The 27,530-nt window shown below is 37.0% G+C and overlaps 1 protein-coding gene across 1 annotated transcript in view; it reads left to right on the top strand.

Annotated features, from left to right (window-relative positions):
* The first annotated feature begins 231 nt into the window (after positions 1–231).
* MALRD1 (MAM and LDL receptor class A domain containing 1) overlaps positions 232–27,530 on the top strand; it is a 295,191-nt gene continuing 267,892 nt past the window's right edge. Inside the window, exons 1-7 of the mRNA XM_010562756.1 lie at positions 232–391; positions 4,571–4,711; positions 8,902–8,996; positions 9,082–9,243; positions 13,924–14,017; positions 19,169–19,312; positions 24,224–24,381. Of these exons, the coding sequence (XP_010561058.1) occupies positions 232–391; positions 4,571–4,711; positions 8,902–8,996; positions 9,082–9,243; positions 13,924–14,017; positions 19,169–19,312; positions 24,224–24,381 (954 nt within the window). The remainder of the gene's footprint in view (positions 392–4,570; positions 4,712–8,901; positions 8,997–9,081; positions 9,244–13,923; positions 14,018–19,168; positions 19,313–24,223; positions 24,382–27,530) is intronic.

The following is a 27,530-nucleotide window of genomic DNA, read 5'->3' on the forward strand; positions in this document are numbered from 1 at the left end:
TAAAACAATGTTATAATTCAGTTAAATATTATCCAAAGACACACCAGGTTAAAAGTCACTGCTTTGCAGAAACCATATTTCCCTTAAGCTGCAGATTCGGAAAGTGAGGTTCTAAAAACATCTTTCAGAGATATGTGTGTAAATACAGCTTTTGCAAAGACGCTTCATGACCAATATTAGACAGTTCAAGTAATTATTTTCCAGGTGAAAGCTTGGATAGTAACGTAGCCCATGAACAGATTCATACTCTGGGTGTTATATTGCTGTGCTCTGGTAGATACTCAGTCACCTGCAGGAAGCGGATGCCAACGTGGTGATGGCTCCTCTGCTCCATCTGGGGAACTGTGCATTTTCACCAACCAGCGTGGAGGCAGCAGTGATGAGAAACAAGGTATATCTCCGTGGGCTTCATCATAAGTGTGATATGGTTTGATAACTGAACATGGCAGCAGAGAGAACTAGGGGGGCATTTTTTTTTGGTTACAAAAATGTTTGGGAATTCTCTCCCCCCCCCCCCCCCACTTTTTTTTTTATTTGGGCATTTCTTCCTGTTTCAGTTTGATTTTTCCTGCTTAGTTTTCAAACTCTATACAGTGCAACTCTCATAAATCTTCATATGCATATTATGTAACAAAGCAAGTGTTTCCTCATCCACATAAATTCAATGGAGATTTAACAAATATTACTTTTTTTTCTTAATTCATGGTAAAATTGTTTGCTGAAATTCAAGATCAAGGTATAAGCGACAACAGCATTTTATTTATTTTTTTTTTTAGTCTAGACAAGGGGGAAAATTTTCTTGAATTCATGAACTGATAATCCTAGCGTATTTTTTATCACAATCAGAGGCTTTGAATACAGTTGCTATTGTTTCCCTCAAAGGAAAAATCGAGGCAGTGAGAGTGATTTTTAACTGCTAGTGTCTGGGTAAATTTGCATCAGAAATCTACTATTTCCAGAATACTGTAGCACAAAATGATGCTGCAAATTATTTCATATGATGCATAAAATAGTACTTCTCTTTGAGGATCTTTGTTCTGGAGTGCAAAGAGCTTGGATTTATCAAAAATTCTAATTTTAATTAAAAGCTTATCTAAGTTCCTCCACTTGTGCAACAAATCAAGCTACCATATTTGTTGGGTTTTTAAGGTTTAGCTTTAAATTTAAAGTAGATTGTCTTCAGATGAGCCTGTGTGTTTCTGTGCAGACTGAAAAATGCTAATTAGAGCATGTTAGAAATCATTGAATTCAGCTGAAATCCATGAGAAAGAGCAATAACTTAAATCCAGATTCCTCAAATTACACTTGTGTGCCCAGATACATGTTACTTTTCTTATTCCAGTATGACTCCCTGTTTTATCCAAATATGATGCAGATATCTGTTTGGAACAGGAGTTTAGAATTAACTCTAGGATACTTGATTTTTTTTAACTCTGCAAATAAGACAATTGTTAAGACTGTATTGGATACCAATACATTTTGTAACTTCTTTATTGTGTTCTACTGAAATGTATTAAATGCCAATGGCTGGAAATTACACCTGTTGAATCCCCTGATGTGACTGACATGTCTCAGGTTAGCATTTTTTTCTTTTTTTTTAATCACTTACACAAGGGACAGTTATGTGATGTTGCACTGCATAGCCTTGAAATCCTCATTGTGCTCGGTCTTGGTTTCCCTAGAAAGAGCATCTCCTCCAGGCAACACTTTCTATTATGATTGCAGAATATGCAGCAAGAGATGCATTCTTCCATTAATTTTTATGGAGGCTTTTTATACTTTTTTTTTTTTGAGGGAATACTGCTATAGACAAATGCTTATATGAAAGTAGAGAGATTAAAGGTTGCTCCAAAGACTAATTAAGAAAAATGAATCTATGGGCTCTGTGAAAGTCCTAAATACAAAAAAATGTTGTATTTTTAAGTATGGATGAGCCAGAGGCATGGAACTATGCTCTCAGTGACAGGCTGTGGATGCTGGGGCTGCTTGAATAATGCTCTGGATCACTCCAGGAGAGAAGTTAGCTGTCAGACATAAAGATACAGATCAGGGTGTCAAACTGAAGATTCATCCTGCTGCCAGCCCCTGTTCTGATTTGGGATTATTGACAAATTATTTTTCTACTTAGTTTTCAGCTCTCCAATCTCTTCTCCGTGACAGGTCCTTTCTGTTTTCTCTGGGCTCTACTCAGCTTTTAAGGATGTTTCTGCACTGAAAATATATCAAAGTTGGAATTTCAGATGATGTGTTTTTATCGTAATTTTGGAATTCACATGTGGTTTGTTTCTGTTTTGCTACAGCATTGGAAAAGCAACAAAATAAACCCTACAGTCATTTTTTATCTCTGAACCACTATTGCAAAATATTCACTAGAGAATGAATGGTAACTAACTATTTTTAAAAATATTTTGCTCCCAGAATATCCCAAAATGAGATTTTATACACATACACACTTGAAACAGAACTTTAAACTGTGGTCTGTTTCTGTGAGACTTAAATTTTTTCCTTAGAGGTTATTTTAAATATTTGTGTTGTTCACAGGAAATTCTGCAAAAAATATCTAGAACATCCCACACATTTCCCGTGGTCTTTTCCTCTCTAAGCAGTGACTTTATCTTTGTAAATCTATCTTCCAGCAAATTTACATTGGTTTGCTTTCAAGTTGTATTTTTTGTGAAAATGAATATTGCCTTGGAAAATAATAATGAATGATCAAGGGTTTATTTTTTTTTAATTTAAAAAGGTACTGTTCTTTCTATTTTCTACACATTCAATTTAAATTGTTTTTTCAGCTATGAGGAAATTCCTGAGGAAATACTGAATGTGATTTGGTGCATTTTATGTAATGTGAAGCAGATATGCCTCAGCAGTGTTTGTGATTTTGATGAACCAGTGACATGCCTTTCAGCCATTTAAAGAGCTAAGGAATTAAAGCAGCAATTAAAAGTTGGTTGATGAATCAGCCAATCTACACATTAACTTGAGTCTGGAATGCTTACGTGAATTATATCTATTTTCCCCTCTCTCGCCTTATAATTAATTGTTGCAGTGAGTTGATGTGAATATGAAAGCCGTGAAATTGGACATCATAGTGTGACTATAAACGCTGCAGTTGCAACTTTATTTAAAATGATTAGTGAACTGTGATAATATAGAATAGACTGAAAGCATTAGCAGGGGCCTGGAGTGAGCACCAATCTGAGAGGAAGTGCAAAGGCATTGTAGCTCTCATGTCTAACCAGAATTGTGATTAGAAGGCAGAGTTTGAACCTATCCTCCTCTGCTGTGTAAGGGAAAATGCGGGTGAACTGAAAGTTTCTACAGAGCGCATGAAATCTGGAGGAGTCTCGCATACCAGCCATTCTGCTTGGGGTGAAGTTGCAATAAGCCTCCTCTTTAAAGATGCATCTGATTAGACTTTTTTTTTTTTTTAAAAAAATCCTCCCACCACTACAAGAAGTGGTTCAAGGAGTGGGGCCATCCAGCCTATCAGGCACATGTAAGCTCTTTCATTCAGCTTGGATGTGATGCAAAAATGGGCAGTCTGACACCAGAGTAGAAAGAAACATCTGTCCCTCCCTCCCTCCCTCCAAGTAAGCAATTATTTATCTGGTTGCATACCCGCCTCAAATTCCCTGAATGAACTGGTACACCAAACTGAGTCCTGTGCCAGAAAGACGTGTTCTGCCTCCCTTTTCTAACCTATGCTGCCCTACAGGGGAATGCGGAAGGGGGAGAAGCAGTCCTTCCCCACCACATTGCTATGAGCACTGGAAGAAATAAAGTCAGAGGAAAGACAAATAGGGAGACTATGTCATTCTGAGGACTTGTTTCAGCTCTTCTCTGAACAAAGTGGTTTCTGCTTTTATGCAGCAGCTTAGTAAAGGTGATGAGCACTGGCAAACTTCGGAGTTTGTCAGATGATAAGAGCCTCACCTTTCTGTTATTAGGCCCTGGGGGGTTTCTGGGAATGGCCTTATACTTACACTAAGTTCCCAGATACTAACTTATACTATGTTCCCCAAAAATGTAGGCTGCAAAATGGTGAAAGAAACAGTAGTGGGATAAAAAAAAATATTTTTACTGTCTGGTTATTTCCTGGTGTTAAGTCTTTGTTTTGCTAAGTGAGAACCCTGGATAAATGGAGGATATACTGAAATTCTCTAGCTGAATGCTGCAATATATTTTAAGAACAGCCTTTGCATGTAAGCTATGCTAGCTTGGACAGTTTCCCACAAGTAGGTAGCTACAAAGATATTTGTGAAGGGAAAAGCATAGGTTACAGTGATATAATATAAATGGACTGGTTTGAGTTTGGTTTGGCAGGGGGAAGGCTTGGTGGTTCGTTTTGTTGTTGGTTTTTTTTTTTCAATATTCATTTGCTCTTGTCTCTCTTCCACTGCCCCATTTCAGTTTGTTCATGATTTAAAAATTCTGACATTTCTTACTTTTTTTAGGAGGCTGTACAGAGTGGTTTTCTGTGCTAATTAAATAGCAAGCAATGGTGAGAAAATATCCCTCTGCTTCTGTTTTTGATGTTTTAATATTTTGTTTGTTTGCTTTAATTCAGGTTCTTCCTGTGAAAAGTGTGATTTTGAAACTGATCTATGCAAAGCTCTTCATGAATTGAATTTACAGCCTGGATGGATAAGAAGAAATGGTCAGTCTAGCGTGGGACCACCGTACTCTGACCACAATGGGAATGACAGTGGTAAGAATCCTCATAGAATCCTCAAGTTCTTTGAAAGAACCATGGGCTCTTACAAATGACATAGTACTCCATTTTATAAGTTGCTTAATTTTACTAATGTCTTAATAGTTCAATTGTATTCTGCCGCATGTTTTCTGAATAGTTGTGTCCAGTTTTCTGGGTGATTGTAATTACAATAATGCAGAATTCCAGATAAAAAGACAGTATTCTAGAAAGCAATTCTTGTTATTATGGCGGAGCAAGTAATCACTCATTAAGAGTCATGTTCATCTACCTGAATGACCTTTACCTGTTTTGGAGATATCAGGTGATAATTTCAGTCTTGATGGTTGCAAAGTTTAGAAATTAGTATTGGGTGTCCCATTTTGAGATGTTATTTTTGTTTCTTCTTGGATAGGTGAGTGCCCGGAGCGTGTGTATCTATTATCTGTGGCTAATAATGCTGGTCTAAATATTTTGAGAGAAGATGACTTTGGATCTGGGGACAGAAGAGTTTTGATAGCCTGTTTGAGCCAGCTCCTCTCTAAATCTTATTACAATTCCACTGCTCATCAAAGGCTGTCCCTCAACTAAGTAATTAGTGGTCCCTGTCCTCAGACAAAGTATGTCCCTTATACTTGCCCAATTGCCAAATTAACCCTGCTTTCCAAAACCTGGCTTCTTCACTCTGTAATACATGATTTTCTTCATACCTTTTTAGCTACCTTGCCCCAACTTTTTTAGCTGCAGTAAGCCTTCTGCTTTCCAAAGCTGTTAGAAGGCATGCTCGTAAGAAAGCAAGGAAGGAGGAAGGAATTTGATGGGGACATCTAATCTCACAATAAAGATGTGAGCTGGTTGAAGTGATCACCCCAAACCATTTAATCCTCTCCTCCTTATTTTCCTTTATTCTCTTTCCCTTTCTCTCCACCCACCTCCTCTCACCTCTCCTGTGTACAAACAGTGCTGCTGCAGCCCTCGGAGCAAGCACCTGAAGGCAGGCATGCAGTGTTGGAGGGTGTACAAGAATGTAACCTTATGTGGGACTAAAGTGTCTTTGTAAGACTGATTAGCCTAGGTGTTTTTCACCTCATTCCCAAACTGTGATTATCTGGGGGTGTGGAAATCTGTACTGTTCTGGAGCAAGCAGCACCTCCTACACATTGCGTAAGCTACCAAACAGGTAGAAGCTCTGTATAATGATTAATGTGAATTGGTGGTTTAAAGGTGAATGCATGGAAAACTTGCTTAGAAATCAACAAAATTAAAATGGCACAGAAATTTAAAAAATTATCATAGAAAAAAATCAACAAAAAAACCCACTCTGAATGTTCCTGCAAGTTCTTATTCCACAGCTGACAATTTTCATGATGCTCTGTGATTAAGAAACTTTATCCATGCGATGTGCTTCTAACAACTTCATTTTTTGTTTGTGTGTAGCATACAAGCATATCCTTGTGTATATTATGCTTCTGAGATAAGGCTGCACTTAAATGTTGATTTATACTGATGGTAGCACAAAAATTTGAGTAACTACCAAACCTTTTTCCGTAAACACAAGTTTTATTTTAAGTATGTAAGTTGTGAAACACTTTATCTTTAAAATAATAACAGCTCTTCCCATCAAGAAGCAGATAAAAGACAAATGTTATGGAATAAAAATATAGCAAACTCTTGGCTAGAATCAAAATTAACCAAGCAACAGTCTTGCTCTATCTGAAGTTTTTAGGCTTTGTGCTTTATCAGGAATATACACTGCATGAGGATGTAGCAAAGACCTGAAAGATATTCTTGCTTATAACCAATAAAAAAGGTTACCCTTATCTTGCGAAGAACTGGTGGGGAGGGGAAAATTTAACACTACGCAGAAACCCAAAGCCAGCAAAGGATGGAGAACCATCAACTTCAAGTGTTCGTTACAGAGGAAGCAAACTGTTCAGTCACCTGTATAATCCCATTGACTTGTTTTTGGTGCTCAGTCACCATTGTACCTGCCAGGTCTGAACTATGCAGTTGTCATGTTAATCTAAGTTATTTTGATCAGATAACAGAAAGCTTGAATACCTGTACCTAATCAGCTTTCTGGGAGGCTGTGTACTCAGATCTGTGAACTGAATGGCTAAGGAGATTTAGATGTATTTGGTTATTTCACTTTTCTACCTGGAGAATGGCTAAACTGTGCTTTCATTTTCTGAATACTGGCTCTAATCGCCTAGGAAATATTTATCTCCTTATGGCAGCTATTCAAGTTTTCTCGCTGCTGGTGACTCAACAGACTGTGTAATCAGTTTTATGTTGGTTCTTGCTTAAAGACCAGAAATTATATTGTATGGTGACAACTGAGCAGAGTATTAAAAGGAAGAGTTCCTGCCATCAGGGTAAGTAATTGCACACACATTAGCAGAAGAGCAAAGATCACTTGGTAGATGGAACTCCTTTGAAGATGTATGTAATCATTTACAAGAACCCAACACAGTCTTTTAGCTCTGTCTCTTCTCATGGTTCTTATTTTCACTGAAAATATAGTTGAACATACTAGTGACAACCACTTTAAAAAAACACACAAAACAAAATACAACCTGTTTTTACTAATTGAAACCTGCTATCTGTGCAGAGGTTTAATGTAAAATCACTGTTCAAAGAATTTCTTAAAATTGCTACTTCTGCCCAATCTGTGTAAGACTTAAAATTCCTGTGGCTGGTGAAATCTGACCTTGTTTATGAGTCTTAGATACATTTACCTTTAGGGAACTGAAAGAAAAAAGTTCAAAATTTTATGAAATTTAAAACCAAATGAAACAGATTGGAGTCAGGGATAGAGCTCTGCTGAGGCACCAAGCCATCTGTTGTGGGTAGGAAGAATATCCTTGCAGCTGGCAGGCTCTGAAAGTGCTGCCTGAGCAGTCATGAAAGGCCTAAAACCTAGGAGGAGCATGGCCACAGCTCTGGTAGCAGGCTGCAAAATGCTTCTCCAGGGGGGGATTGCTCAGCTGGCTCCAGCACTGACCTAGTCTTATGGTCCATTGTCAGTGACTTTGCAATTGCATGCAAGGATAAGAGGTCAGGGTTGGTAGTTTTATAAATGAAGTATTTAGATCTTACTACACATGCTCTGATATTTGGTTTCTGTAGTAATCTTTATTATCAGGACTTTTTTTATTATTATTATTATTATTCCTTCAATGCCACTTTGCTTTTTTCTCCTTCATAATTCTCCTTTCATTTACATGTTAATGTCAGAGGGCAACAATTTACCTGACATTGCTTGGAGTTTGGGAAGTAGGAGAGAATGGAAAGGAAGAAAAAAAAAAATTAATAAAAGAAGTTGAGCCTTCCCCCCCGCCCTTGCATCCTGTAACATCTAACGTCTCTGAAATCTTCATGTTCAGGAAGAGCCAAGTTTTGACCAGCAGTATTTGATATCCTAAGATAGGGTGGTTGCCTTCCATCTTTTAGAACATCTGAAACAATATTGTCAGGAAGAGACAGAATCAGTCAAAAGGCATAGCAACAACCATATTTCACTGACTCTTTTTGAGTTGTTATACTTCCAAGTAAAGCAAAGCTTTATTTGGAGTTCTTTTGTACATGGAAAGATAATGGTATCTTTAATGGTAGTGTGGAGATTCTGAAGACAACCCTTTATATTGGGACTGTGTACAAGGATAGTACGACCTCCTTTCTGCAGTGAGGCAATTTGCTGAGCAGGCAAAAACCAGACCCATGTCCTGTGGAAGAGAGGAACACCATACCCTCCTGTCCCATCTTCCACCACCTCCTTGAAGACTTGAACTGTTGTAAAAAATCTGTATTGTTGGTCACAAGAGTTTGTTGTTTAGGCATGAAACATGTGATCTATTCAATAATTGGAGTTTAAGCTCTTTGATCAGCTTGCTGAGTTAGTCCTACTTTGTCTCAAAATTTTGCACTTACTAATTAAGTATTCAAGCCATCAGCACATGAAACATTTTCGAGCCCTACTCGAAATTTCTACAGCAATGTGGAACAATGCTACGTCAATATTTAATATGAACAAAAGCTTGGCACGCAATGGCTACAAGGGTAATATGAATCTTTTTTTGGGGAAGAACTTCTAGTTGGCTTTTTAGTTAATAATTCATACCTGTATGTATGCCTCTTCTTGTTTTACTGTTATATTTTATATAACTTTTCTCCAAGCTTCTAAGTTTTCTTTTTATTCCTTTTAATAGCTTATTTCCTCTCGTTGTCCTCTAAAATGCGATCCTCTTCTGCAACTTTAAGGACCAATGTTTTCCTTCCAAATGATGAAGAACACATTTGCCAGGTATTTTGATGCATAGTCCTTGTATTGATTGCATTGTTTGTCATAGTACTTCCCTGGAATAATCAGATCTTTTTCATCCTCCTAGATCACATTTCATTATTGGATCAGTCAAATGAGTGGAACGTTGATGGTGGGGCTTCAAAAGCACTCTGAAGATACTATTACAAACATCTGGCAAGTTTCAGGAGAACTGCAAAATCAGTGGAAAGCAAATACCATCACAATCAATAGCACTGAAAAGTATGAGGTTGGTAAATTGAGGTGACTGTAAATTGCACTTGTCAAATGGTTTATAAATTGTGGGGTTTTTAATAAGTCAAACCTAAATATTTTGTAAATGGAAAGCATTAGCATGAGGTAAGAGAGAGAGAAGCCATTTGGAAGTTCATAGTTGTCTTTAACAAATACTGCCTTTTCTTATCTCTTGGTGGTGTTAAAACTAATGCTAAACATTACTTAAACTGTGCATGTGTCTTAAATAAAACAATCAGTCTCATCATATCATAAATTATCTACCTGCCCATAAAGGTGATATACTCGGGATCTTAAATTTCAATACAGTATTCCCTTAGCCTCAATCTAACTGTACTGATAAACTCAAGGTTTAATTTATGTAGGAAATACCATCCTATACTATGAGATACTGTTCTATAGGGATGCTTCACATGACAAATACTGTACTTAACTATTCATTGTAGCTTTGAGCCTTTGTCACAGAGCACATGCATATGGTTTTATTTTGCTCAAAGCTGCTGAAAAACAATGCAAGTCTCATAGGCTATTTAAATGTTTTTACATGTGCATTTACACAAAACATTAGCACAGTAAATGTAACTTAGGGCTATAATATCGTGGATGATGTATATTTGCTGTTATGCATAATACTGGAGGGAAAGTGGGGAGCAGAGAAGAAAATTAGAGGCATTTCCTCCTCCAGTAGTTACTCCGAAGAGTTGGTTAGCATACAAACCTGAAGGCATGAAAGCACAACCTCATTTCAATAAACCATATGAGTAACATAATTACTTGACTTGCAGAGGTAATGTTGTGCTAAAGCATCCAACAAGATCTGGATTTTTGAAATAATACTTGCCTGCTCAACCCTGACTGAGAATGTATGTTATGAAACACCTGTACCTAACTCAACACAAGTATCAATGTTGTTACTTGTCAATACCTTGCCTCTACCCGATATATGTAGAGCAATATGAGATTGTACCAGAAGGATTAACTTTTAGATTTACTTTTTCATCCTTCATATTATTTAGAAAACTGAGTGAACCTGGGAATGGTTAATATAATATGGCATCTTCTTCCTCTAAATTTCTGGATCAAATCCTAATTAAATTATTGCTTACAAACCTTGTTATCCTTTGGCCTCTATAAAGTGAACTGATGGGTACAGTCCAGCTTTAGAGGCATTTGTCAAACTTACTGCAGTAATCATTACAATTGGCTAAAGAAATGTAGTTGAGTACCTCCCTAAACCTAGACGATGAAGCTGAGCAAACTTTCGTCTTTGGCTGTATGTTTTTCCTCCAGTGACAACTCGCAAGATGCTGGTCATACAAGTGAATGCAATTCACTTGCCATATCAAAAGAACAAGTGCAAATGGGCAAGATCTTTAGCCTAGAGGGCTACCTGTGGCACTTTTCAAGATAAAATTTTGATGAGTAAAGTTTCTATGGAAAAAAAATGAATGGGAAAATAATACTTTTTTTGGGGTGTAGAAATCTCTTTGAAATACAGTGCTTGAGTATTTTTGTCAATTTTGCAAGTGCATTTGAGGTGAGATTTTAATTAAAATCAACCTCTGCTGCTTATTTGCTTTGCTTATTTTGATGTTGATTATTTAATACTTTTGTCTCTTCCTACTTAAAAAAAAAAAAAAAAAAAAAAGGCTTGATTAGCTCTTTATGGGATAGGGGATTTGGTTTTGGCTTTCAAAAATCCCCACCTGTAGGGAATTTTGAAATACAAAGATTACCACTGCTTTAATTACTCAATACATGACAAGCTCAGTATGTTTGTTTTGGCTGGGTTTTGGAGAACTATATCATGGTTTGCTCTCCCAAACTACTTTCTCTCTGTTCTATTGAGAACAGATTTCTGTCTCCGAGACTTCATTAAGGGAAATGGTTCTGGGTTTGGGGTTCACTTTTGTCTTCATGCTTGATTCCTATGTTTTACCTTGGGCTTTGCCATGGCTGTACTTGTGGGGGAAGCCCAGCTTGTTTTAGATCCCACCGACATTCCCATTACAGCTTTCCTTGCTGCTAATTGAGCTGCAGTGTTAATTTGTTCTGATGGCCATAGATATTGCATATTCAGGCAGCACTTATTAATTACAGTTATGAGCAAATAGTGTTATTAAGTAGACATTTTCATTACAGATTTTGGGACTGAAAGAGCTCTAGACTTCATGTGAAAGGGAAAACTAAACAACTTCTAGCTCACATAAATGTGGATTGGAGTCAGGTTGGTTATTATTGGACTGAACGCCTCAGGGGAGGGCAGATGGGTATCTGTGACAAATAAAGCCTGGGTAACCTTCTTTTTAGACCCAAGGGCAGCTGGAGGCATCTCACATGATTTTTTTGTCATGTGGGGAAGTTAAGACATGATGAAGAAAAAAATAGAACTAACGCTTTTCTAGAGAGGTAGGTTCAGAGTTGCAGCACTGACTCTGCTCCTAGTTCAGTCCGTAGTAAACCTTTCATACTTCAGGGCACCTGACTCCCCTTCTGTAGTCAAACACTTTTAAATAGAAATAGCTGTTTTCTTTTGTCATTGGAGAAGCTTCCCCAGCTGTTCAGAATACCAGTATGTGTTGAATATCTACAACATCAGTCAGCAAGGAGCTCTTTGTAGAGACATTGATAACATATACATTTAAAGCAAGCCTCTTAAATCTATGCTTTTTATTATATTGACCACATAAACAAACTGTTCATGAGTTTTGAGGAAACACATGTTGTCAAATACTTTGTGTGCTCCAGTGGCATATGAACTTAAAGCCACTTCTGATTTTGCACCAGCAAAGTGAGAGTGCATCTCTTTAGCATTGTCTAAATCACTGTCTCACTTAAAAATAAAATCTGACTATAAAGCCCTAACTGCAAGCTATATATAAATATGTATTATAAATGAAGTTATTAATAACTAGATTTTGACCTCACAATGAAAAATCAATGTGAAAAGGTCAAATATTTGTCAAATCCTTGATATTAAATAATATTAACTATACATGTTGTTGCAGCAACATTCAACAGTTCAAAAGATTGTTTTCTGAAACAAATCAAATTAACACATTTCCAAGGTACTGCAATTCAGTCGTATAAACATATTATTGATTGTGATATGATGCTATTAATATTTAGTGTGGCATAGTTATTCTTTCCAAGTAGGCATCAACATGAAATGAAATAAACATCATTATAAGAAAAGAATTTCAAACAAAAACATATCAGGATTAACCCTGTTCCTTCAAAATTTCTGGATTTCAGTGAACTGCATTCTTTCTATTGTGCTACAGGTGATCAAAGAAGAATGAACACATGGGGTGACAGTATTTCTTAACAATACTGTATTAGAAAAATGCAGTTGTCCATGTGTCTACTAACAATGGTTTTCATAGAATAATTGCCAGAGAAAGTGGTTACCAGCCATTCTTCTCTTTGCAGTGTTAAATAAATAAAAAAATGCGCGTATGTGTGTATATATATATATTAAAAAAAAAAACAACTAGACCTGGATTTCTCACTGGTGATATAGGAGATAACATTACACCTCTCTCTGGTTGCATAATGCCAGGATAGTTTGACTTTACAGGCTGCCAGACTTCTTGTGCAGGTCAACTACAGCTTAAGAAAAACAAATAAACAAACACCCCCCCCAAAACCCCAACTCATAACATAATGGTCATATCCTTGGCTAGGTTGTGTCATCTTGTATAGTGGAATACTGTACTCTTGATGATAATTTATAGGATAAATGCAGGCTTTCTGCTATGATCTCTTAAATTAGGCACAACATTGCCTGTGAACTCTAAAGCTAGTATTTGAAAACTTATTATCTAGCTAACACTGTACATTTGCTATTAAGAGCTAGAACGTACCTCTAGGTAGATTGTGTCCCCAGAACTCTGGAAAAGCCTAGAGCTGTAACATCCCAAGGTGTGGCTAGGGAATAATTTAAGAATGTTATTCATATGATCAATTTGTTGGGTTGTTTTGATTGATGTGGGTTTTGTTGGCTTTTCCCAAGGACTGTTGATGATCAGTCCCCTTCTACATCACTGCAAAAAAACCTGGTAGTCTCTACATTTACAGATGTAGGTTGAAATCTGCCCTCAAGATGGAAATGTAAAATATTTGTAACTTTTTGTGTATAGAAGAGTCTCTTAGGAAAAAATAAATACACTTGTAACATTAGAGAAGAATAACAGTTGAATAAGTACTCCTTAAGGTTTGTTTTGGCTAAAAACTTCATGAAAGACTTCTGACTGATGATGTTTGTTGCTCTGACTCTGCTCTGGGTCTGTGATAAATTCTGAAAGCAACCAGAAAAGGTTCGCATTTCCAGTCTCTGGCGGAATAATGGCTTGATAAAGCATAATACAAAATCCTTTGTATTTCTTAACTGTTGTGATCCTTGCTTAGATTTTAATGTATTTTATTATGGTTTTCAGATCCTTCCTGTTAAATGCTACTTCACTCTTGAGTTAGATGATTAGACTACATATCTGTGCTGACAAGCCACAGATGTGTGAAAAAAAACCAGGATGGTAATCCTGCAGAATTGTTAAGGGCATGATTTCTGATAGAAACTCTATGGACTAGACTGGCATATCTTGGAAGGTTTTTTTCTCTTGTCTCTGACACTGGTGAATGCCATTTCTTGTTGATTTGCTGTTAATCTCGGCAGGTTATCTTTTGGGGGATGGTGGAGACCCAGAGACAAGATGAAACTGTTGCCATTGATGATATTACGTTCAGTGAAGGATGTTCTCTGGCCTGTGGTAAGAATAGCTGTTTTTCAGGAGACAGATCATTTTACTTTGTCTTTCCCTTGGATTAGAAAAGAAAACACAAAGGAAATCCTTTTGGTATTCAAAGGTTTTCTTAACGCCACATTTTCATCTGGCTCATTTTCATTCCTCTAAACCATCATCTGTCTTATCACATCTAAACACAATTACAAAGAATGACAATAAATACCTTAAGAAATCTGGTACAGTATAAATGTAGCTTCCTGCAGCCAGGAAGCACTAAGGCCTCAGTGAGCAGAAAAGATATACTGGTTTTGGCCAAAGAATTGATGTGTTCAGCCAGCTCAGGAAAAGTTTTGGAGCTGACTTTAAGGAGATTCCCAAGGCACTTGTGCATATTTTTAAATGTGTGAAGGTCCTGATCCTCAGTTATGTAGTGGGGCTATTTTGTTCCGCTCTGCTACATCCAAGAGCTGTAATGTCAGGCTAAGTCAGCTCTGCAGCCAGACCATCCCTGCATGTCGGGTTTCTTTAGCAAAACATTTCCTATTTCTCTTTTCAACCCAATGTATTTTCATGGAAAAGGAATACTACCCATCCTAGCATAAATCAGATTGCTTGCTGCTCTGTATTACACAAGAAGATTCTACTGTGGCACCTATGTCGCATCCTCAGGCGAGCACAGTCCTGATTCAGAGCACCTCCTGTCTCTGAGGGTTTGGTCTTTAAATTTAACTTGAGGTGTGGAATGCAGTGTTTGATACAGACCAAGCCTAGCGTAATGGTTCAGGCAGGCATGTATACCTATTTATTTCAAAGGGGATCTATATTGGGGAAATTAAGTTTCATGTAACTAAACTTGGTCATGTAAGTCTCTCCATGTTTCCACTTTCTTACAATGGAGAAATACAGAAGCGAATATTTTACAAATATTTTCATGCCAGGGCCCATCTTGCTTTTCTGTTTTGTAGTAGTTTTCTAACTGTACAACTTAACTGAGCAACAATGTTAATTTAAAACTTTGGGCACACTTGCCTATGAACTCACGTAAGTTTACAGTATGCTTTCTTTGAAAAAATGAATTTGAAACTGACAATGAAAAGAGGACAGATGTGTGATTCTCCCAACTTTATTCTGTTCCTTGGAGGATTTCTGCAGATGAAAGAGTAGGTTTAAAATGGAAAAAAATGCATTGCTAGATTCTAGCGACCTATATAATTGTTTAACCAGTTCCCACTGGAGGATATAAATCTCTCTGTACAAATATATTGGATTTTTTCATAAACAAAATGCTCCTAAAGCAAACAAAAATGAAAAAAAAATCAGTTACAGAGATGAAATACTGTCTCAAAGAGATGAAAAAATAAAAAATTGAAACGGAAACCAGGTATACTCACTAGAACTTATAAATCTAGGTGTTAAACTTGCCTTACATGGCAGCTGTTGAAGTATATAAAGTGACGTACAGATTGAGCTGCCACACTGTTAAGTACCTCAAGTATATTCTAATAAAAGCCAGTTCTTTTCCTGTGCTTCCCGTTAGGAAAATCAGCTTCATTACATGACATCTAAATTGCTCACACGAGCCGAAAAGAGGGTCAAAAGATCTTAATTTTTTCCCTGAAAGAGGAATTTTACTATTGAACATTTTCCAATAATTAAAACAAAACCTCAGATTAATGGTTGTTTGAATTTGAAATAATTTTTTCTCTAGTCCTTATGGAATGTCTGGATAAGAAGACTTTAAATGAAGACCGCTTTAATTGCATGAAATTTGTAGTTAAATTTGCATTTTTAATGTACCCTTCATGATTTTCAATCCCAGTGAAAATGCACGTAAGAAATGACCTGTACATTTGTATTCATTAATATGACTATGCTTTTAGGGTCATGAGTAAAATAGCTTAAGTATTTGTGCTTTCAGGAGTTTCTTGATACAAACTGTGATGGCTAAATATAAATGTAATTTCATTAAGTTTTGAGTTTTTCCTTCCCTGTTCTCCCTCCCCTGTCTCCTAAACTGCCCACTTCAGTCTTTTGTCCAGTTCTGCTAGACAGTAAACTTCATGCATTTAAAAAAACCCAACCAAAACCCTATCTTCAGTATAGCAATTTAAGATACTCTGCAGTTTGTAGTTGTCCCAACAGCTGCCAAATTGTTTCAGTTATCACTCAAAACCACCACAGCTTTTTATTGTACAAATACACATGTACTGCAGAAAAAATATTTTAGCTGTCAAATAGAAAATATTAAAGTCATGCTTTAAAACATGCGTAATACAAAATCCTCTTATAATTATACCTTTAGTAGACCTTCTATTCAAGGGGTTCATATTCTTCTCCAAGTGTCTGATTGCCTTGCAGAACTCCCTCTTGACTCCTGACGAATTATATGTGTGAGGAACTCTAAGACTGTCATTCTGATCTTGCCATAGGGGTGAGGGCAAAAAGCCCCAAGGCATGAAAGTGGAATGCTATAAGGGAGAACGAGTTTTTTGTCCTCCTTAACTCACTTCTAATGCAAAAGTGGTATACCTTCTCTGCAAAGCTATTTTTTTCTGGAAAACTGGAGTAATTATATATGTATTATTTTGACAAAAATCCAGTATGAATACTTCAGCTGAAAAAATCTCAAACTCAATTCCTTAGTTAATTCTAATAATGCAAAGATGTAGCCTTTAGTATCACTGATGCAGAACCAGATGCAGGGTCTTTCAGATCAACTGCTACAGGGATGGGGGTCAGAAAATCCAAAATACTAATCTTACTGTTGTCTGATATGCTGCAGAATTAAGAGGTGGAAAACAGGTATTTTGTCCCAAGAGACTGAGATTATTGTCAAAACAAACAGCCTCCCTCAGAAATATTTACAACTAAATTAAAAAATTGCAAAATTAATCAAAAGGTTTTGTTTCAATAATTAAAAAGTGTTTAAAGAAGAGCTTGATTCCTTTTGAGTGTAACTTTTTTCAAATGTGGAAATTTGACAAAATCCATCCTTTTCTAGACCATTCTAGAATTTTGCATTTTCCATGGGAAATGAGTTTTCCACAAGCTCTTCTCACTTAATACACATGGTTTGGAAAAAATGCCTGTGTTTATGCAACACTGGAACAAGGAAGAAATGAGAGGTTTGTAGCATCAGCTGGACAGGACATTTCACTGAGATGTCAGTAACGTGAATAATGCAATAACTCGGAGATGCAGTAGACAGTAATGTCTTTATATACTGACATAAAATTGTTTCTTCCATACAGTTGGGAATCTCCGTGTTTTCTCTGGAATACCCTGACTGCTATTTAAAACTCTCTCTTAACCAGAAGATTGCCTTTCCCCTGCAATAATATTAAGAAATGAAACTTCCATTATCATAGCATAATCCCACTTAAAATCATGCCTTTCTTTCTGTAGCCATTGTTAATTACACAAGATTTTGCAGCTACAGTCCGGCATCTCAAACTTCATAGAATCATAGAATCACAGAATGCTTTGGGCTGGAAGGGACCTTTAAAGATCTTCCAGTCCCACCTCTATGCCATGGGCAGGGATGTCTTACACTAGATGCAAGGTTGCTCAAAGCCCTGTTCAACCTGACCTTGAAAGCTTCCAATGATGGGGCATTCACAACTTCTCTGGGCAACCTGTTCCAGTGTCTCATCACCATCATTGTAAAAAATTTCTTCCTTATATGCAATCTAAATCTACTCTCTTTCAGTTTAAAACCATCACCCCTTGCCCTGTCACTACAGGCCTTGGTAAAAAGTCGTCTCTCTGCCTTTCTTATAACCCTTGCTTAAATACTGAAAGGCTGCAAGGTGTCTCCCCAGAGCCTTCTCTTCTCCAGGCTGAACAACTCCAACTCTCTCAGCCTTTCTTCATAGGAGATGTGTTCCAGCCCTCTGATCATTTTTGTGGCTCTCCTCTGGAGCCACTCTAATAGGTCTATGTCTTTCTTATGCCAGGGACCCCAGAGCTGAATGCAATACTCCAGGTGGGGTCTCTCAAGAGCAGAATAGAGAAGAAGAATCACCTCCATCAACCTGCTGGTCACACTTCTTTTTATGCACCCCAGGATGCAATTGGCTTTCTGGGCTGCGAGTGCATGTTGCTGGCTCATGTCCAATTTTTCATCAACCAGTATCCCCAAGTCCTTTTCTTCAGGGGTGTTCTTGATCAATTAATCCCCCAGCCTGTTCTGATAGTGATGATTGCCCTGACCCCGGTGCAAGACCTTGACCTTGGCCTTGTTGAACTTCATGAGGTTTACATGGCCCCACTGCTCAAGCCTGTCAAGGTCCCTCTGGATGGCATCCCATCCCTCAGGCATGTCAACCACGCCACTCAAGTTGGTATCATCTGTAAACTTGCTGAGGTTACACTTGATCCCACTATGTCATAATGGAGATATTTAATAGTATTGGTCCCCATACAGACCCTTGAGGGGTACCACTCATTACTGGTTTTCAGATGGACATTGAACTGTTGAGCGTAACTCTTTAGATGTGACCACCTAGCTAATTCCTTATCCATCTCACAGTCTGTCCACCAAACCTGTATCTCTCCAATTTAACAGTAAGAATGTTGAGGGAGACCATTATCAAAGGCCTTACAGAAGTCCCGGTAGGTGACATCTATAGCTCTTCCATTGTCCACTGTTGCAGTCACCCCATTGTAGAAGGCGCCTAGTTTAGTCAGGCATGATTTGCCCTTAAAAAGTTCTTGAAAATATGTGGTGACATATTCAGAAACTTTTTGGTTTTAAAAAGAGGCGTTCTGTTGCAAGATGCTGCTGAGTTTAACCTCTCAGAAGTGATTTTCCTGTAGCTATTATCTAGAAAAGTAAATAGGTATTTCATGTTATGACATGTCATTTTTTTATGTTTCCTGGCAATTCACTTCCTTCTGCAGAAATGAATTCATGAAGGTTGCAACAACTGGCTAACATAAATAGCACTCCATTGCTCTGAAGGAAGCATCTATCTTTAGGGAATGATTTTTTAAAACAGCATTGTTAAAGATGGCAGCCTGAAATACAAGACAGCACTCAGTGATACACAACGCTTTTGAAGTAACCTGAGGCAGAAATGTTATCAAGTAGTTTAATAAGTATATGTTTCTAATGGGAAGTAGTCTCATAAATAATGATTTCTTAAGAAGTGATTGTTTTTCTTTGTCTTTTAGCACCACAGACTTCCAGTTTTGAGCTTGGCGTTTGTGAGTGGCAGTCAGGTCAGCAGGCTGAGCCTGCTACGTGGGCACGACTGCAAGCCGGGCACCAGATTGCCTCCTGTTCCTTCCTGAAAGATTGGGGCAACAATACCGAAGGTGGGAAAGGTAAGTTAGTGCACAATTACTACTTCTCATGAAGAATATAGTGCTTTTTAGGACAAGGTGGTGACCCAATGTAGAAACCGAACAAAAATGTGAAAAGTAATCGTAAGTATTTTGTACTTAAATCCTATTTTGCTTTGACCATTTAGAAGGGCACCGTGAGCACACGTGCTGGTAAAACATGAAAGATTTTAATGTAAGAATTCCCATATAAACTACTAATTGATTTATTCTCCAGTTAATTCTTTGTATGAAATCTATGTAACAATTTGGTGAAATTAAATTAAATCCATCTAAGCCCACAGTCCTTGTTTGTGTTTTTTCTGTTTTGTTTTGGTTTTGACACTTGGCAGTTTTACTTGTGTAGTGCTATGTTTGAGCATACAGTCAGGAATTTCACTTTAAACCTTTAATTAGAGGAGCTGTAGAGAAACATTTATTATACAAAATAGTTTATTACTTTTGAAAACAATAAAACTAGTTGCAATTTTCAGAAGCAAGGAGCAGCACTTGTTTTTGAAGTCGCTCTGTAGTGCTTGTCTATGGGTTTATGGGAACTGCTTTTGAAAACTTAATGGATAAAAATGTCTAAGTGTTGTAATGTGAAATGGAATTGCCTTGTCAGCCAAGTGTTTGGCTCGTCTACTGAGACTGCCTTCAAAGGAGTTAAGTAGCACTAGTTGTAATAGCATAATTTGTGATGTAGCTTTGAAGAAGTGATAGCTTGGAGGTTACTGCTTGAACTTTGAGCCCACAGAAATAGAGTACATCTCACTGATAGCAGCAGAATGATTGATTAGGTATTGTTTTCATTTTAGAAAGATTTTTAAAATAAATTTTAGCATGCATTTCAACACACTTGAGTAACTATAAATCAAATTATAATGGAATAGCAAGCGAAAATGCTTGAGTGTATACACTCTGTTGAGATGAATTTTTGCATGTTAACTTTTATGTACAACAGAGAGCACATAGACTAATAAAGTAGATTTTTTTTCTCATCTTATATATAAAAAAAAAAAGAAAGTCACACCACCTTTCAATTTCCACTGGGATATCTAAAAAAAAAAAAGAGACTTTTCATTTGATTTTATTTTGAACACCTCCCTGAAAGGTGGCGTACCAGTGCCATATCTTAACATGATAGCTCAAGGGCTGGTAAAGGGGATGGATTTCCCTTTTATGGCAACATTGTGCTAACAGAGAAGATACTGAAATTCTGTAAGTGTTTTTTACAGGACCAGGTCACAAGCAATGTTGTTTGAAACAGAATACATTTTGAAATGTCTGTTGTCTAGGTGCTTGGGCATTGTATAAATATGCACAGACAGCTGAGTAGGCTGAACATATGACACAACTGCTTGGGGACATTCCCTGTGTTTCCATGTCATAAAGGAAAAAAGAAAATGTGGGAAGAAATAAGTGTCAAAACAACACACAGAATTTAATTCATCATTAACACTGGAAAGTATTGAAAAATCTGAACTATGATTGCTCGCCTCTCAGTACATTCAGTATTTCTATTCATGCAGATTTGTTGAGCATAAATGAAGAGGTTGAATATTAACTAAAATTCTAAAAACTAAAGAAATGGTATGCAGACTGCAAAAATGCCATGCTTGAGGGCTCAAACTTGCAATGCAAATAGAGCTTGACTAAGCTTTAATTTCTGATTTTGATCAAAGCTTTCACTACTATAAATAGAAGACAGGTAAGAAACTAAATTATAAAGCAGAAGTCTAGACAATTATATTTATAAAGAAAGGATTGCTTATAGACTTTGAATAAGTGCACTTTCCTGGTATTCTTAAATTTAATAAAATACTTTCTGTCTTTGGCAGACTTTTTTTCTTTGTTCTTTTATTGTTTCTTTTCTCCAGTGTTGTATTGTAGGCACTTTCACTATAAATTTTCCTCTTAATTTCTCTAGTGTCAAAAGTTCTTACAAAGGTTTTATATTCCCCTGCAATACTGTTCAGAAAATACTTTGCTGTTTTCATTACTGATATTTCCAGCATGCTATGTAGTTTCCATAGTTTCTTACATTGGATTGATCTAGTTTCCTGCATCTGGGGTAACACTTCTTTAATAAGAAACTAATGAAATCAAGTCTTTGCATAATAAAGATTATGAGATGCAAAAAGAAATCAAAGGAAGTGCTGTGGCTTTTAAAACCAGCGTTTCAGGTAACTAATGATAAAAATCCCTCATTTAAACAGGAAAAAACAGCCAAATCGTTAGATTATGTGATTCTACTACATTTCCCTTTTTTCTCTCTTTTTTTTTTTTTTTTTTCAAGATTTCATCCATGACTTGTGAGTTCATGAAAATTCACCTTCAAAGAGTAGAAACAATGGCAGTTCATATTTGACCTCCTCTTTCCTCAAATGGTTGTGTGGGAAGGTTGCAGGGGATTGGTTCAGAGACCGAACAGTTCTCTGCTGGGGAAGAGAACTTGTCAGAAAAGGAGAGGTTCCACTCCTTGGCTTGGTTTTAACTGAAGGCTCAGTTGATACTCTAAAAGCTAGTAGCATAGATTCAAAGTTGTGTAGTTTGTGAAATAAAAAACCCCCATGGATTAAAGCAGAAGGAATGACAAAAGATTTGAGTCAGAAAATGCTTAAGATGGATCCAAGCAGCTAAATATTTATAGGCTTTGAGTTTTCAGTGTAGCAGGACACAGGCAGGTTCACTAGCCCACCCCAGCTCTAAGAAGACACCCAGCAGTAAGTTGTAAGCTCTGCCTCTGGTTGGGCTCCATTGCAGTCTGTGGCTGATCTTTCCGCAGGACTCCAAGATTTTGCTTATGACAGACGAAATTTTTCCTCAAAACTGGAAGAAACAAGACTGTCTATCTAAAACCTGAATAAGCAGTCACATGGGGAAAATAAAAGGCTTTATGGAAAGATATTAAAACACACACATCTCTGTGTGTAGCCCTACTACCACATTGACAGGAATGAAGTGGCTTTTCTGGGATTCCTGTTCTACTTCTAAAAACATAGGGAAGTTTGGCACTTCAGAAACAGAAAGTCATGAAAATTCAAGAGAACAAGATGTAAAGAAGGTCAGAGCATAAACACAGTAATATGCTATGCAGTGTATTAGACTGAAGGAACTTCAGACTTTAGAGAAGAGCTGCAAAATTTGTAACTAATGAAAGAAAAACGTTCCAAATAGCATTAATCTTTAGAAAGCTACTTGATTAAAAGTTGGCTAAAGGTAATTAAAAAAAAAAAAAAAAAATCCCTGAAGAGGGGAAACAAGTAAGTACTTCAGCATAGTTTATTGCCTGTGCAGTTAAATTCACATGGTTCTACTTTTACAGACTACAGAGAAGAGGGATAAAATAATAATAATAAAATCAGTATTTTCAGGACAGGATTTTCTGGAGTCTTCTTTTCTGAAAGTAGGCCTCAATTTGTCTTTTAAGCATTCACAATATTTACATAAAGCATATTCCCTAAAGAACAGTCAGCATCCCTTGTGGACACACAATCATTCTAGATGTTTCATAGAACTTTTGTTTATCTAGTGCTGTTCACTTGCTTTCTTATCTAAAAATCATGTCAACTCTACTTTGCCCACTTTTTAAAGATTCAGGAACAAAGAGAATGTTAATTATCATTAGGCTCAGAAAATAAAATTGGTTAGTTTTATAATGGCATCAGAGAATTCTGAAGTTAGATAAAGAACCAGTAATGTAAATTCCAATATTGATGCATATGTCTCTTCTGCACAAGGCAGTAGACATAGAAGTATAGATGCTTTGTTGATCTCTGTCAAACAGAATGTTGTGTTAAATCTATAATGTTTCCTTATGTCAAGGTTAGCGGCTGTGGCATGAAAATACAAACCTAATTCCAATGAAATTGTGACCACATAACTCAGCGTAAAACATTGCATAACATGAAGAGTAAACTGACAACAAAAGGAAAAGAATGTGGTCCCTTATAAAAAAATAATTTTCCTTGTGAAATGACATTTTCTCCCTTCAGCTTGAAATAATCTGTGTAACATCTGCATTTAAGTTGTATTTAGAGACATGAACACAGAAACAGCAGACTTAAGACCTTTAATCAATCCTTGTTTATTATTTTAATAGCTGCTTCAGAAGGCAGCAAAATATTCAGTGACTCAGGAGGGGCAAAAAAGACCTGATATATTTAGTAAAAAGTATTTAGCCTTTTTATTTCTGACAAATAAAAGACACTGTTGAGGGGATGCAGTAGTCTTTTAGATCTCTGTAGGAATGCTTTTATAAGGGGCACTAGGTCAAGATGAGCACAAGTTACTTTTCTGTTTCAGATGGAAAAGCAATATGCTTCCAACGTTTTGTTGCAGCAACTGTGGCTGAGAAGTAAAGGCCTTGATTATAAGGTGGAGATGCTACTGTGTCCTGTAGCCATAAGGCAGAATATTGCCCCTGTCACCTTCCTTTTATTTTATTTTTTTTTTTTTAATTTTTGAAGCATCTACAGAAATATTACTGTAAAAAGCATATTTTCTGGAAACTGTAGCAGAAGAAGGAAGAAAGCCATTTCCAAATATATTTGTGATTAGGTATTGAATGGTTGTAAATGTAAGGAGGCTGAGCTGAATAAGGGACTGCTTACAGCTTTTAACATGCAAAGTAACAACTTCAAGATACTATTAAACGCTGTAATTCTTGGTTGCTGGGGCTATCGGTAAGTCAAATGAAGATACATATCTATCTTTTTAATAGGAAACACTTACATGACATCCAAGTCACATCTTCAGCATGATGATCAGATTCTATTGTTGCTGGAATGGGTCTGTGGTTTAATTACAGGAACGCAGTCCTTATTTTCATAGACTGCAGGAACAAAAAAATGTTTTGTGAAAAAGTGCACCTTTTAAATTTTTTTTTTATTTATTTTTCAGGCCATTTTGAGTGGTTAGAAGCTAATGACAACGCATTACATAAAAGCGCTTATCTAAACAGCTCCATGTGTCATTGCTCCAGCAAGATTTGCAGTTTTCAGTTTCATTACTCCGTGGCAGATAGCAGTGTTCTCAAGGTGGTACTGTTTACTAATCAGGTAAGAAGAAACACACATTCACTTTGAAAGGGTAGAGATATGGCTGCCCAGGTGTTACCAGCCAAAATGCAAAGAAATATGCCTGCTAGCACATGCTTGCCCCTTAAGTTAGTTTGTGCAAAACGATTGCTTGGTATCATTCCACTGATCTATGCAATTGTAAAACCTGGGTATTTGCCATCTCAGCTATAAACTAATTTGATGGGTGAATGTTCTGCAGTAAGACTTCAAGGACAAACCCCTTCTGTTACTGAATTAAATAATTTGGTGATTTCAGGGGGGAAATCTATAGTAACAGATTTTCTAGCCTTCCTCCTGTTCTGGAAATAAGAAAATAAGTGCTTTTCTCTATAGAGACATAGAAAAAACCAAAAGTTGCTGGCTCAGGATACCTGGAAATCTCTTGCTTGGCCACCTGATTTGCTTTGCCCATGTTTTAGAGCAGTAATATTCCTATTCTTTTACCTATTAGTAGATAAAATAGCCATGTCAAACACAAATGCCAGTTGAGCAATGATAACTATTTCCATCTTTCTTACTTCCCTTGCCTTGTGGAGGCTTTCTGCAGTTAGAATGTTCTCTTTTGAGTGTCTTGTTTAATAACTTAATATTGATGCTATTGTACTGCTACTTAATGAAAGCAAGAGCAGTACAGCTGGTCTCATTAAGTTAATGGCTCTCATATCTTGATGTTGGAGTTGAATTATTATCAACCAACAATACAAGTATTTAAAAAGATCCACTTCACTCAGAAAGGTAAAATGCAAAAAAACCTGAAGTGTAACGCTACCAAGGGGTCTAAATACAGGACCAGGTAATGGACATACCTTATTTCTTTCCCACTGTATCTTCAAGTATTCATGAAAACAACTCCAGGCTCTTGCTCATTTTTCATTTATAAAAGTGAATAGTTGTATTTTTCTATGACCCATTACTGTATGAGGAAATTGTAACATAATCAGTGTTCTGGTCCAAATGCATGGATATTTGTGCCATAGTACTTGCCAATAAATTCCCAGGTATGACACCCATGGCAACCTTGAGACAGAATAGGAATACTGATTGCAGTGGTTCACCTAAGGAGTGTCAATGGACCCAACAAAAGATTTTTCTTTCCTTGAAAGTAGAGCAAATTATGTGATTCAAAACCATGAGAAAACTGGCATTTGAGTTCCCATAGAATTGGAAGCCTAAATTGAATTAATTGATAAACAGTTCCTTACATATGCATTAGAAGAATGTTTTTGGCAGTTATTTGTCCTAGTTTCAGCTGGGATAGAGTTAACTGTCTTCCTAGTAGCTGGTACGGTGCTATGTTTTGAGTTCAGGATTTTTCAGCTTCTCCTGCCCAGCCAGCGAGAAAGCTGGAGGGGCACAAGAAGTTGGCACAGGACACAGCCAGGGCACCTGACCCAAACTGGCCAAAGGGGTATTCCATACCATGGGACATCCCATGTATAGGAACTGGGAAGTGGGGGCGGGGAATCGCCGCTCGGGGACTGGCTGGGTGTCGGTCGGCGGGTGGTGAGCAATTGCACTGCGCATCATTTGTATGTTCCAATCCTTTCATTATTGCTGTTGTCATTTTATTAGTGTTATCACTGTCATTATTAGTTTCTTCTTTTCTGTTCTATTAAACTGTTTTTATCTCAACCCACAGGTTTTGCTTCTTTTTTCCCCAATTTTCTCCCCTATCCCAATGGATGAGGGGGGAGTGAGTGAGTGGCTGCGGGGTGCTTAGTTGCTGGCTGGGGTTAAACTACAACATTATTATATCAGTTCAGTCCATTCTGTTTCCACAACTGCTCTTAGCCCTTTGTTGTTTTAGTTATGGAATTTCTCCTTTAGTCAGAGGTGTATTTATTGCACATAGACTTAATTAAAGATGATATGAGTTACTCATACTGCAAAATTTGCCAGAAAAACTTCAGAAACCTTCAGAAGCTTCTGCTTGTAGCTTCAAAACCAAAACTCTACAGAATTATATTTAAGACTTGTTAAACTGAAATGAAAGGAGGAGTAGCTTTTACACATTTTGCTACTGAATCGTTAGCTTGTTTATGAAAAACAAATGAATCTTCAAAGCTAGCCACATACTGAGAAACAGAAGTGAGAGACAACTGCTGGTTCTGACCCTGGAAGACAACAGTGCTGCTGTCCTGGAGGCTGTCATTAAAAATAATCTCTCAATTGCATGGTCTGGTACCGTACAGTTTCCCTGCATCCCCTTTTACTACTTTTATTGGTCTCTGAATAACTTTTGCTATGTTTCAACACGAACAGGCCTGATGCAAATGGAGACTGGATTACATTTAACGTACAGTTTCAGTACTGTTCTTAGAGGACAAGCACCACAGGTGTTGCAAATGTATCCCTAGCCTTCCTCACTCTTTCAACAGAGAGGCCAAAATGAGTGAATGTGTCTTCTAATATAGACATTATGACATCAGTTGGAAGACAGAGAATTTAAATTGTTCTTGGGTATGAAAAAGGATAGGGAAAATGAACTCTTTTTGTCAACAGAAACCTATTGTTGGCTTATATTTAACTTGCAGTCCATGATTAATCTGCAGCTTTTCCTCTTTTATTGCTGGTTTACCAAAGTTGCTCTTCGTTCAGTACTATTGCATTGATCATTTCATTTTTCTTTCCTAACTGTGATTCATATGTCTTTGAACCTTGTGTTATTGGTTTGAAACTGGTTTTTGTATACTGAGATGATTTAAAATTCTCATGATGTCTGTTGGTGTGCTTGTAATTCCTCCCAATTTAGTGTTAGCCACATTTTTTTTATATTTTATTTTTCATTCCACTTTCCAAACAGTTAGCACTATTGTTATGCCAGGCCCTGGAACAGACCTATGCAGAGCCTTATTATCATTTCCTTGTAGTTTGATAGAAAACTATTGACAGCTCCTCTTTTAAATAAGGTCACGCTCCTATTTGTATACCCACTTTACAGTAATTCCATCTGTACCAAATCTCCTCAATTTGCTTAAAGAGCGTCCCATGAGATTATGTTAAAAGCCCTAACAAAGTAAAGTAATATCTACTTTTTCAAGTCTGTTTACAATGAAAAAACCCAACCAAACCAGATTACACTGGCTGAATGTGACTTGTTCCTCATCAGAAGCAGCTAATGTAGGTTA

This window comes from Haliaeetus leucocephalus, unplaced genomic scaffold (genome assembly GCF_000737465.1).
Source record: "Haliaeetus leucocephalus isolate CR32 unplaced genomic scaffold, Haliaeetus_leucocephalus-4.0 Scaffold0, whole genome shotgun sequence".
In the NCBI taxonomy this organism is placed as follows: domain Eukaryota; kingdom Metazoa; phylum Chordata; class Aves; order Accipitriformes; family Accipitridae; genus Haliaeetus; species Haliaeetus leucocephalus.